Genomic DNA, 13,068 nt, shown 5'->3' on the forward strand with positions numbered 1-13,068 from the left:
GCGGAGTGATTGAGGGAGGCAAGGACTTCCTGTACCGAGGGCCAGCCTGCAAGCCTGTGCACACACACACGGGCTCCTGCTCCGAGCTCACAGCGCGACCGACAGACCGAGAGGGAGGGATCGAGTGTGTGTGTGTGTGATTGCATGACAGAGGAAGAGATCGGCTGGACGCCTGGTGTTGAATGCGGACTGTTGTCTCTCTTCCTCCCGCGGCGTGGCAGCGGCTACAGCGAGCGCAGCTCTCCGCCGACTGCGTGTGCACCGCCGGCTAGCGCGGGGGACGGAGCCCGGGCCCTGCAGCGACGGCTCTCCGGGGACGGAGGCGCATCGGCAGCACACGGGATACTGTACGCGCAGAGCGGGGTGGGCAAGACAATAATTCCGCTGTTGGGAAAATAAAAAAAAAAACCCAAGAAGATAAAAAAAAAAGAGGGAGGAGAGGAAAACATCATCATCGGACCAGCGGGTTTGTCATCGTTTTATCTGTGGATTTGGTGCATCGCGGTCCCGCGATTGGATGTGGCGTTCAGGCTGATTCCGTTATGGCTGTGTTAAAACTCGTCGACCAGGTAAAGACCATTTTAACGCGAGGGCGCTACGCGGCGAGAGGTTATGACCGCGGTTTTTACATCTGCAGGAGCGATGCGGCGCCGAAAGGCAGAAATTGTCGCGAAAGAGAGAGGAGGAAGGAGGGAGGCAGAGAGAAGGAGGAGGAGGAGGAGGAGGAGAAGGGGGGTAGAGACGGAGGGAGAGAGCGATTCGCTCTCAGACCTGTTTGCACGGCGTAATTAAAGCCGGCGATAATGATTAAAGCAAGTGAATAACGCTGTGGACTGGGCGCTCGCTGGCCGGGGGCTCCGGCCGGTCCGCTGTCCGGGCGAGCGGGCAGGGCTGAGCGGAGCAGAGTTTGCGATGTTTTGTCATTTTTTTTTCTCTCTCCGTGAACTGTATTTTTAGTTCTGTGCGTGGTTCCGCTCACTTCCTTTAAAAATAGGACAGCGGATTCCGGGTTACGGCTGTTGGCTCTTCAGTCTTATGGTCTCCCTCTCCGAAAGAGTACTCGCGGTGTAACTTTGATTTTATTTTATTTTTTTTACTTCGCGAGTGGCGAAAGCCCTGCTCGCATCACAGCTTGAAGCCTTTCTTGCCGGCGAACACTTTCTTCATCTTGAGGTCTGTCGGACTGTGGCCCTGAGATGAAGTGGAAAAGGAGCTGTTTTGGAGACCGGCAGCTCCGCTCCGGCGATCTCGCTTCAAACTACTTTTCAGCGCTTTGTCGTGATTAAACTTCCTAACCCACTCGCGTCCGTAATGAGTGACAGAAGGGTGTTACGGAAGCATTTCACATTTTAAAGTTTTAATTTCTTAATTTTCACCGTTTCCGTCTTGTTCCTCTTTTTCAGTTTCGCTTCTCTTCCCCTTTTATTTTTTTGCAAGAGTCGAGCTGCTCGCGAGCTTCGCAATCTTTTTGCCAACATTCAGATCGAAACTGCAGCCTGATTCACAGATACCGGTACTGAAGTGGCGACAGGGAGAGGAGAGAGCGAGTAGCAGGCTCAGCGGGAAGTGCTGATAGACTCAGTGCACCACAGCTCTGATACAGGACAGCACTGAGGGCACCAGGACACTGTTACAGGACACCACTGAGAGCACCACTGATACAGGACAGCACTGAGGGCACCAGGACACTGATACAGGACAGCACTGAGGGCACCACTGATACAGGACAGCACTGAGGGCACCAGGACACTGATACAGGACAGCACTGAGGGCACCACTGATACAGGACAGCACTGAGGGCACCAGGGCACCACTGATACAGGGCAGCACTGATACAGGACAGTACTGAGGGCACTGATACAGGACAGCACTGAGGGCACCACTGATACAGGACAGCACTGAGGGCACCAGGACACTGATACAGGCCAGCACTGAGGGCACCAGGGCAGCACTGATACAGGACAGCACTGAGGGCAGCACTGATACAGGACAGCACTAAGGGCACTGATACAGGACAGCACTGAGGGCACCAGGACACTGATACAGGACAGCACTGAGGGCACCAGGGCAGCACTGATACAGGACAGCACTGAGGGCACCACTGATACAGGACAGCACTGAGGGCACTGATACAGGACAGCACTGAGGGCACCACTGATACAGGACAGCACTGAGGGCACCAGGACACTGACACAGGACAGCACTGAGGGCACCACTGATACAGGACAGCACTGAGGGCACCACTGATCCAGGACACCACTGAGGGCACCAGGACACTGATACAGGACAGCACTGAGGGCACCAGGGCACCACTGATACAGGACAGCACTGAGGGCAGCACTGATACAGGACAGTACTGAGGGCACTGATACAGGACAGCACTGAGGGCACCAGGGCACCACTGATTCAGGACAGCACTGAGGGCACCACTGATACAGGACAGCACTGAGGGCACTGACACAGGACAGCACTGAGGGCACCACTGATACAGGACAGCACTGAGGGCACCAGGACACTGATACAGGACAGCACTGAGGGCACCACTGATCCAGGACACCACTGAGGGCACCACTGATACAGGCCAGAACTGAGGGCACTGATACAGGCCAGCACTGAGGGCACCAGGGCACCACTGATACAGGACAGCACTGAGGGCACCAGGACACTGATACAGGACAGCACTGAGGGCACCACTGATACAGGACAGCACTGAGGGCACCAGGACACTGATACAGGACAGCACTGAGGGCACCAGGACACTGATACAAGATGGCACTGAGGGCACCAGGACACTGATACAGGACAGCACTGAGGGCACCAGGGCACCACTGATACAGGACAGCATTGAGGGCACCAGGACACTGATACAAGATGGCACTGAGGGCACCAGGACACTGATACAGGACAGCACTGAGGGCACCAGGACACTGATACAGGACAGCACTGAGGCCACCACTGATACAAGACGGCACTGAGGGCACTAAATCACTGATACAGGACAGTACTGAGGGCACTAGGACACTGATACAGGACAGCACTGAGGGCACCAGGGCACCACTGATACAGGACAGCACTGAGGGCACCACTGATACAGGACAGCACTGAGGGCACTGATACAGGACAGCACTGAGGGCACCAGGACACTGATACAGGACAGCACTGAGGGCACCAGGGCACCACTGATACAGGACAGCACTGAGGGCACCACTGATACAGGACAGCACTGAGGGCACTGATACAGGACAGCACTGAGGGCACCACTGATACAGGACAGCACTGAGGGCACTGATACAGGACAGCACTGAGGGCACCAGGACACTGATACAGGACAGCACTGAGGGCAGCACTGATACAGGACAGTGATACTAGGGGTGATAGTGAGAGCTATCCCAGTAGTGGATGAATCTCCTAGTGTGTGGTGAGAGGACAGAGCGTACTGGGCTGGCGTGCCCCTCTCACACCCTGCGATGTCGGTTGCCTGCCCTCTGTCATTCCCTCCCTCCTCTTGTCTGCCCTGTTTTTAACCCACCTGTCTCCACCACAATCCCTCCAGAGCGCCCTGCGCCTGTCTGTCTCCCTGTCCCACTTTCCGTCTGAGACTCTGCATGTCCGTCCTGTACCCCAATCCCAGCTCCCTCCCCGTGAGTTCTGCTTCCTCCTGTGATTGGCCGAGAGGAGCGCAGATGGCGGATCTTTATCGCGGTTGCCATGGTGCTGTGTGTGCGTTGGCTGGGGGAGGGGTGGGGAGGAAGTGAGAAGGTGTGTGGTTCTGGTGAAGCCGGATTCTGGGAGGAGAACTTTGTCGCTTTGTTGCCTTATAAGGCTGTGCTGCAGTCTGGCGCTGCATGGGTTAAGGACCCGTGGCTGAGGCGGATCGCAGCCAAACCCAGTGGCATGCGTGTTCGCGAGTGTGAGACGGGAGAGTGTCTGTCCAATGCTAGCTGGAGTGATGCTGGTTTCGGTGCCTGCATGTAGCTCATGCCTTGCTGTAGTGGAGCAGTGCACGCCAGAGAGGAAGAGATCAGGAAGTTGTTGGTTGTGCTGTCAGGTCTCTCTCTCTCTTCCTCTTCCTCTATCGCCCCCTGCGGGATGTTCCCCTCCCACTGAGCTCCCTTCTGCTCTCTCACAGGACGCCGATGTCTCTGTGTGCGAGTGTGAATGTGGGCGAAGGAGAGAAAGTGTGTGAGTGTGAATGTGTGCAAGGGAGGGAGAGAGAGGGTGCGAGTGTGAATTTGTGTGAGGTTGGGGGAGAGAGTTTGCAAGTGTGTGTGTGCGAGGGGGGGAGAGGGCGTGTCCGAGTGTGAATGTGTGTGCGAGGGAGGGGGAGAGTGAGTGTGTGTGCGAGGGAGGGCGAGTGTGTGCAAGGGAGGGGGAGAGAGTGTGCGAGTGTGAGTGTGTGCGAGGGAGGGGGAGAGAGTGTGCGAGGGAGGGGGAGAGAGTGTGCGAGGGAGGGGGAGATGTTGCGAGTGTGAGTGTGTGCGAGGAAGGGGGGAAGAGTGTGAGTGTGTGCGAGGGAGGGGGAGAGCGTGTGAGTGTGTGTGAGGGAGGGGGAGAGCGTGTGAGTGTGTGTGAGGGAGGGGGAGAGCGTGTGAGTGTGTGCGAGGGAGGGGGAGAGCGTGTGAGTGTGTGCGAGGGAGGGGGAGAGCGTGTGAGTGTGTGCGAGGGAGGGGGAGAGCGTGTGAGTGTGTGCGAGGGAGGGGGAGAGCCTGCGAGTGTGAGTGTGTGCGAGGGGGGCAGAGAGTGTGCAAGGGAAGGGGAGAGTGTGCGAGGGAGGGGAAGAGAGTGTGCGAGGGGGGGGGAGAGAATGTGCGAGGGAGGGGGAGAGAGTGTGAGTGTAAGTGTGTGCGAGGGAGGGGGAGAGAGTGTGCGAGTGTGAGTGTGTGCGAGGGAGGGGGAGAGAGTGTGCGAGTGTGAGTGTGTGCGAGGGAGGGGGAGAGAGTGTGAGTGTAAGTGTGTGCGAGGGAGGGGGAGAGAGTGTGAGTGTAAGTGTGTGCGAGGGAGGGGGAGAGAGTGTGCGAGTGTGAGTGTGTGCGAGAGAGGGGGAGAGAGTGTGCGAGTGTGTGCGAGGGAGAGAGACTGTGATTATTTTTTTGGAGCAGTACTACTGAAGTGACTCGGAGGAGATTGAAGTCTGGTTAATCAGAGCTTCCTGTTCTTGTTTTTTATTATCCTAGTTAGAAAAAGACACGTCCCTTACCCATAAGCACTGAAGTGCGCTGCTTTGCTGATAGACACTCATCCTGCACGCCCACTCACGCTGATTTCGAGACGTGCGCCTCTGCGCAGCGGGGAAATTCGGCCGCTGCTGCAGCCTAGATGCAGTCGGGCCCTGGTGACGGCTCCTGGCCTGCTGGTGGGCCCAGGCAGGAGACGTGTGTCAAAACCGCACTCCCTGCCTCTGAAGAAGTGTGGTCACCCTTGCTCGCTTCTTAACCTGGTGTGTAATCTCAGGAGGTTAGCTGAGTTTCCCCCTGCGCTTTTACAGTGTGTTCAGTGTAGCAAACGCCAGAGACGTGTTTCCTTTGACATGCTGTTATCCCCTCGATTAGTACTTCTGCTTTGCCAGGAGGATCACAGGCACTGGGTGTTACACGCAGGTGAAGCAGATTCTTCATTTGTTTTCTGTTTTTTTGGTCACTAATCATTTCGGTCACTGAAGTCCGGAGTGTCAAGGCTGCGGTGCATTGCAAAGAACTGACGATGTGAAAGAAATCCACTGTTAGAATCTGTGACTTTTGAAAAGGCTGTGTCGTGGGCAAGAAATGAGACAGGGGCCTGACATTGTAATTGTGCTAGTATCCCAGCAGTCTGTGGGTCAGGAGATCGGAGAGTGCGGCAGCTGTGTGGTCTTGGGCAGAGTGCTACTCATGTCTTAATTACAGGAACCTTCCCCCCAGAAATGCCAGTTCCACTTTGAGGAAGTTGGCTTGTACTGAATGGCTAAAGAAAACGAAACATCACGTGAAACATCTGATTTAACACGTCTGCTTTAAACATCAGGAGAATTGAGGGTAGTGGGGACGTGCTCTGGAAGAGTTGGCGCACTAATAAGCGAATGGGGCAGGACCCCGTTGTTATAGAGCAAAAATGACTGGATCCAGAATGGCCGGAGACTGAAGGGGTGTGCTTTGTGCTGAGTGGGTGAATGGGTGCAGGGTGCACGTACAGATTTGGTGACGGGTAGGATGCTCACCAAACCAGTTGGTTGTAAGACAAGGTGATGGGGAAAGGCACTGTTCATTGACTGGGTGGAAAGGCAGGATGCTGAGCTGTGATTGGGCAATAGGTAGATGCTGAGCCTTGATTGGACGGTAGGTTAATGCTGAGCCGTGATTGGGCAGAAGGTAGGATGGTGAGCCGTGATTGGGCGGTAGGTAGGATGGCGAGCCGTGATTGGGCGGAAGGTAGGATGGCGAGCCGTGATTGGCCGGAAAGTAGAATGGTGAGCCGTGATTGGGCGGAAGGTAGGATGGCGAGCCGTGATTGGATGAGAGTGTAAAGGTTCCGTGTGTAACAATAGGCTCGGTGTTTGGCAGGAACTGGGTATGTGTGGTCAGTGACATTCTGTTGTGATGCCCTGTCTCGACTTCCACCCCATCCTACACACACAAGCACTGGCATTGTGTTGTGGGGGGAAAACAGGCCTGTGTTACATCATGGGTAGCGTTTAGTCCTGGGAGTGTTGGTATTCGTTGTGAGGGCAGTTTCTGGAACATGAATGGGCCATTCAGCTCATTAAAGCTCACATTGTTCAGCAGCGGGCATCTGCAGAAGCCTCTGACTGCCTGCTTTTGGAACCGGCCCCCTGCCCGCCCTCTGGCGGTGCGTGGGGCGTGTCCCCTGCGTGTCAGGGGCTCCTCTGGTGCCCGCTGTCCGTGCTCCGTGGCGTGTCCTGTGACGGGCCCTTTCCCAAGCGTGGAAAGACCGGGCACCCGACTCGCAGCTCTTCCTGGCCACGGAGGAGTCCGATCCCCGACGTGGAAGCTCTTCCTCCAGCGGTCTCCTGCTGCGCAGATCCAGCCGCGCGCGCAGGGGGAGAGGCCAGGCAGCCAGGCAGGCAGGCAGGCAGCAGAGATGCACAGAGATCGGACAGACAGATACGTTCTTCTCAGCAAGGTTATCTCTCTGTGTGTGTGTGCGGAGCGAGTGGATCCTGTTTGTGGTGTATTTGTGTGTGTGCTGAGCGAGTGGATCCAGTTTGTGGTGTATTTGTGTGTGTGCGGAGCGAGTGGATCCAGTTTGTGGTGCGTGTGTGTGTGTGCTGAGCGAGTGGATCCAGTTTGTGGTGTATTTGTGTGTGTGCGGAGCGAGTGGATCCAGTTTGTGGTGTATTTGTGTGTGTGCGGAGCGAGTGGATCCAGTTTGTGGTGCGTGTGTGTGTGTGCTGAGCGAGTGGATCCAGTTTGTGGTGTATTTGTGTGTGTGCGGAGCGAGTGGATCCAGTTTGTGGTGTATTTGTGTGTGTGCTGAGCGAGTGGATCCAGTTTGTGGTGTCTTTGTGTGTGTGTTGAGCGAGTGGATCCAGTTTGTGGTGTCTTTGTGTGTGTGTTGAGCGAGTGGATCCAGTTTGTGGTGTATTTGTGTGTGTGCTGAGCGAGTGGATCCAGTTTGTGGTGTATTTGTGTGTGCTGAGCGAGTGGATCCTGTTTGTGGTGTCTGTGTGTGTGTGCTGAGCTAGTGGATCCAGTTTGTGGTGCGTGCGTGCTTGCGTGTGTGTGCGTGCGTGCGTGCGTGCGTGCGTGTGTGCGTGCGTGCTTGCGTGTGTGTGTGTGCGTGTGTGCGTGTGCGTGCACTTCTCTCGGAGCGGAAGTGCAAGGGCTCCTGCTGCAGCTGTCAGCGTCTCGCTCCGTGCCGAGACAGAGGGAGGGGAGGGGCAGGAAGAGGAGGGCGGGGATGGCCAGCGCGGTTCGTCTCTGGGCGGGGCGGAAGTTCCTGTGTGCTACACGGTCAAGTTAAACCAGCGGGTTTAAATCCAGTCCCCCTCTTCACTTCCACGCGTAGGAGGGCCAGTTACTGACATACCCACCCAGCCGTGGCTGTTGGTCAGGGCCACAGGGGGAGCAGAGGCGCTCCCCGCTCACTGACGCCCAGGAAGTCACCCCACTGTCCAGGAGCTGAGAGAGCTGAGCACTGGCTGACTGCTCCCCAGTGCTGAGTCATGAGTGACTCTTCCTTGGGCCTCGTTAGGGCGCGAGCGACCCTGTCTGGCCTCGTTAGGGCGCGGGGGTCTCACCCCGGGCTCGTTAGGGCACGTTGATCGAGTGATTGGAACTATTGACTGGATGGAAGGATGTACTGGTCAGTGTCCAGACTGATCAACAGCTGAGAGAAAGACTTGCAGTGATTCTCTGAGTACTGATTAGATTAGAGTCTGTTGACAGGTTGACTTGAATATATTGATTAGGCTTGTTAATGATTGGTGATTGAATTATTTACATTTGACAGGGTTGATAGTAGACTCTATTTTTATGGCTCTATTGGCGAATATATTGTGTTCATCAGTGTTTAGGTTATTGATAAACAAATTTCTCTAGATTAGATGCATATTATATTAATTTGGGTGTATTGAGTATTACATTTTTATCTTATTCGTTTGTATTAATGAATTTCTTTCTAATTGTGTCCTCACTTGTTTCTTTCGATGACTGATGTTTGCTCTACATACGTACAATGGTATTGATTATTGATGAGGTATATTGATGAATTTGATACAGGTTGTGGGCCTGTCTGGGTGATGGGCTGGGTAAAGGGTTACGGACCGTGTGTATTGATGATCGGTGTGTATTGATTTGCAGCCCCCGCTGGTCCAGGCCATATTCAATGGAGACCCAGAGGAGATCCGCATGCTCATCTATAAGTCGGAGGATATCAATGCACAGGTGGGCACTCTGCCTTGATACCACTGCTCCTGCTTTTAGAGCCCTGTGTCTCAATACCAATGCACTGTCACTGCTCCTGGGGATACAGTGTCAGTGTGTCTTAATGCTAAAGCACTGTCACTGCTCCTGGAAATACAGTGTCAGTGTGTCTTAATGCTAAAGCACTGTCACTGCTCCTGGGGATACAGTGTCAGTGTGTCTCAATACCAAAGCACTGTCACTGCTCCTGGAAATACAGTGTCAGTGTGTCTTAATGCTAAAGCACTGTCACTGCTCCTGGAAATACAGTGTCAGTGTGTCTTAATGCTAAAGCACTGTCACTGCTCCTGGGGATACAGTGTCAGTGTGTCTTAATGCTAAAGCACTGTCACTGCTCCTGGGGATACAGTGTCAGTGTGTCTTAATGCTAAAGCACTGTCACTGCTCCTGGAAATACAGTGTCAGTGTGTCTTAATGCTAAAGCACTGTCACTGCTCCTGGGGATACAGTGTCAGTGTGTCTTAATGCTAAAGCACTGTCACTGCTCCTGGAAATACAGTGTCAGTGTGTCTTAATGCTAAAGCACTGTCACTGCTCCTGGGGATACAGTTACAGCATCATTGTGTCTTAATGCTGATACAACACATGTGATACTGTGCTTTGCCACAGAATTTAAGAATTCTGTTATTGGCACATAATCCTGTCTACCATATTGTTGGGTAGCTGTGTAATATGTTGGGGTCTTTCTGTGCCTTTCAGGACACAGAGAAGCGTACCCCCCTCCATGCTGCAGCCTTCTTGGGAGATGCAGAGATCACTGAGCTTCTCATCCTCTCAGGTCTGTCTCTCTCCCTCCATCACCTGACACTCCTCTTTCTCTCTCTCCCGCCAGCTCAACAGATTCTGTATCCATCTCTCCCTCTCTCTCCCCTCGTTCACAACCCTTCCTCCCTCTCTCCTCATTCACAAGCCTCCTTCTCTCTCTCCTCTCCTCATTCACAAGCCTCCTTCTCTCTCTCCTCCCCTCGTTCACAAGTGCCCCTCTCTCTCCCCTCGTTCACAATCCTTCCTCCCTCTCTCCTCATTCACAATCCTCCTTCTCTCTCTCCTCCCCTCGTTAAAAAGCCTCCCTCTCTCTCCCCTCGTTCAGAAGCCTCCCTCTCCTCCCCTCGTTCACAACCCCCCCCCTCTCTCCCCTCATTCACAAGCCTCCTTCTGTCTCTCCTCCCCTTGTTAAAAAGCCTCCCTCTCTCTCTCCTCCCCTTGTTCACAAGTCTCCCTCTCTCTCCCCCCTCATTCACAAGCCTCCCTCTCTCTCTCCTCCCCTTGTTCACAAGTCTCCCTCTCTCTCTCCCCCCTCATTCACAAGCCTCCTTCTCTCTCTCCTGCCCTCGTTCACAAGCCTCCCTCTCTCCTGCAGGAGCGCGTGTCAATGCGAAGGACAACATGTGGCTGACCCCCCTGCACCGGGCAGTGGCATCTCGCAGTGAGGTCAGTGTCTCAGCCAGCCTAGTGAACCCTCCACAGGGAGCGCTATAGTGTTAACACTGAAATGAGCTCTCCTAAGAAGGGTCAGTGCTCGCTGGTTTGAGTCCAGACATTTCCGATTTTAGTCTTGTTTGATAAAGAAAAAATTGCCGGGTATTTTTGTTTCACACCCACGTGATTTGGAATAGTCAAATCGGATAAACCTTCATTGACAAACCCCGCACTCGCACATGGGGGGAATGTAGGAAGTGTAGACAGAATCTTTCCATGTGTGTTGATCGGTGTCCCGTGTGCTACCCGTGTGTGTTGATGGGTGTCCCGTGTGAATCCCCAGTTTTGATCGGTGTCCCGTGTGCTTCCCGTGCTGTAGGAGGCGGTGCGTGTGCTGATCCGTCACTCAGCTGATGTCAATGCCCGTGACAAGAACTGGCAGACACCACTGCATCTGGCTGCTGCCAATAAGGCCCTGCGCTGCGCTGAGGTCATCATCCCGCTTCTGAGCAGCGTCAACGTGTCGGATCGGGGAGGCCGAACTGCCCTGCACCATGCTGCCCTCAATGGACACACAGAAGTACTGCGCCCCTGTCCGCCGACACCCCAACACACTGAGACGCTGCGCCCCTGTCCGCCGACACCCCAACACACCGAGAAGCTGCGCCCCTGTCCGCCGACACCACAAACACACTGAGACGCTGTGCCCCTGTCCGCCCACACCCCAACACACCGAGAAGCTGCGCCCCTGTCCGCCGACACCCCAACACACCGAGACGCTGCGCCCCTGTCCGCCGACACCCCAACACACCGAGACGCTGCGCCCCTGTCCGCCGACACCCCAACACACCGAGACGCTGCGCCCCTGTCCGCCGACACCCCCACACACTGAGACGCTGCGCCCCTGTCCGCCGACACCACAAACACACTGAGACGCTGCGCCCCTGTCCGCCGACACCCCAACACACTGAGACGCTGCGCCCCTGTCCTCCGACACCCCAACACACTGAGACGCTGCGCCCCTGTCCGCCGACACCCCAACACACTGAGACGCTGCGCCCCTGTCCGCCGACACCCCAACACACTGAGACGCTGCGCCCCTGTCCTCCGACACCCCAACACACTGAGACGCTGCGCCCCTGTCCGCCGACACCCCAACACACTGAGACGCTGCGCCCCTCTTTGTGTTGATGCGAGTTCTTTAGAACGTACTGTATGGAAAAGCACTGAGCTATAACAGGGTTATATTTTTTACCTCTCGCCCTTGCTCTTTTCCTCCCTCCTCCTCCTCCTCCTCCAGATGGTCCGGCTGCTTCTGGCCAAGGGTGCCAACATCAACGCCTTTGACAAGAAGGATGGCCGGGCACTGCACTGGGCAGCCTACATGGGTAAGATCTGGGGGTGAAGGCGACCGAGGGGTCAGGAGGAGGCGCAGTCCCTCCTCTGCTGTTCAGCCCGTGTGTCGTGGCGCACAGCGCGCGGCTCTGGGCTCTGTCCGGCGGTGACGCGGCTCTGCCTTACAGGTCACCTGGAGGTGGTGTGCCTGCTGGTCAGCCAGGGGGCAGAGGTCAGCTGCAAGGACAAGCGGGGGTACACCCCGCTGCACGCGGCGGCCTCCAACGGGCAGATCGCCGTGGTCAAGCACCTGCTCAACCTGTCCGTCGAGGTCAGTAGCGCTCGCTGGTGCGCCGCCGCGGACGGGCACGGGATCGGGGGCCCCCGCCTGACCGCCCGCCCGCCCGTCCGCCCGCAGATCGACGAGGCCAACACGTTCGGGAACACGGCGCTGCACGTGGCCTGCTTCAACGGGCAGGACGCGGTGGTGAGCGAGCTGATCGACTACGGCGCCAACGTCAACCAGCCCAACGGCAAGGGCTTCACCCCGCTGCACTTCGCCGCCGCGTCCACGCACGGCGCCCTCTGCCTGGAGTTCCTGGTCAACAACGGCGCCGACGTCAACGTGCAGGTGCGCCCGCGGCCCCCGGGGGTCCGGCTCTGGAGGGGTGGACATGACCGGACCGTTGCCAACTCGTTCTTTCCCTCTCTCTCTCTCTCCCTCCCTCTCCTCCCGTCCTGACCCCTGGATCCTTGGTGTGTCTCCCAGAGCTGGGACGGGAAGAGTCCCCTCCACATGACCGCGGTGCACGGACGCTTCACGCGCTCCCAGACGCTCATCCAGAACGGTGAGGCCCTGCCGGCACACACACTCTCTGTGCCCTGTGTGTGTGTCAGTGTGGGCTCTGAGCCTGTCACACACACACTCTCTGTGCCCTGTGTGTGTGTCAGTGTGGGCTCTGAGCCTGTCACACACACACTCTCTGTGCCCTGTGTGTGTGTGTGTGTCAGTGTGGGCTCTGAGCCTGTCACACACACACTCTCTGTGCCTTGTGTGTGTGTGTGTGTCAGTGTGGGCTCTGAGCCTGTCACACACACACTCTCTGTGCCCTGTGTGTGTGTCAGTGTGGGCTCTGAGCCTGTCACACACACACACACTCTGTGCCCTGTGTGTGTGTCAGTGTGGGCTCTGAGCCTGTCACACACACACTCTCTGTGCCCTGTGTGTGTGTGTGTCAGTGTGGGCTCTGAGCCTGTCACACACACACACACTCTGTGCCCTGTGCCCTGTGTGTGTGTTAGTGTGGGCTCTGAGCCTGTCACACACACACACACTCTGTGCCCTGTGTGTGTGTCAGTGTGGGCTCTGAGCCTGTCACACACACACACTCTGTGC

General features: G+C 56.1%; 1 protein-coding gene across 10 annotated transcripts in view; it reads left to right on the forward strand.

The window, feature by feature from the left end:
• ankrd44 (ankyrin repeat domain 44) overlaps nucleotides 1-13,068 on the forward strand; it is a 32,185-nt gene continuing 19,117 nt past the window's right edge. For 2 of the 10 annotated variants that reach the window (XM_088605892.1, XM_088605894.1), the window contains exons 1-9: nucleotides 4-569; nucleotides 8,796-8,879; nucleotides 9,618-9,696; nucleotides 10,279-10,349; nucleotides 10,717-10,917; nucleotides 11,638-11,725; nucleotides 11,861-12,003; nucleotides 12,091-12,303; nucleotides 12,442-12,520. In XM_088605892.1, the coding sequence (XP_088462018.1) occupies nucleotides 543-569; nucleotides 8,796-8,879; nucleotides 9,618-9,696; nucleotides 10,279-10,349; nucleotides 10,717-10,917; nucleotides 11,638-11,725; nucleotides 11,861-12,003; nucleotides 12,091-12,303; nucleotides 12,442-12,520 (985 nt within the window). In that variant the 5' untranslated portion in view covers nucleotides 4-542. Of the gene's footprint in view, nucleotides 570-5,327; nucleotides 7,117-8,795; nucleotides 8,880-9,617; nucleotides 9,697-10,278; nucleotides 10,350-10,716; nucleotides 10,918-11,637; nucleotides 11,726-11,860; nucleotides 12,304-12,441; nucleotides 12,521-13,068 lie in introns of those variants that run through there. The other 8 variants (XM_088605887.1, XM_088605888.1, XM_088605893.1 and 5 more) reach the window with 7 other exon arrangements.

The sequence above is a fragment of the Lepisosteus platostomus genome, chromosome 14 (genome assembly GCF_059453375.1).
Source record: "Lepisosteus platostomus isolate fLepPlt1 chromosome 14, fLepPlt1.hap1, whole genome shotgun sequence".
Lineage (NCBI taxonomy): Eukaryota > Metazoa > Chordata > Actinopteri > Semionotiformes > Lepisosteidae > Lepisosteus > Lepisosteus platostomus.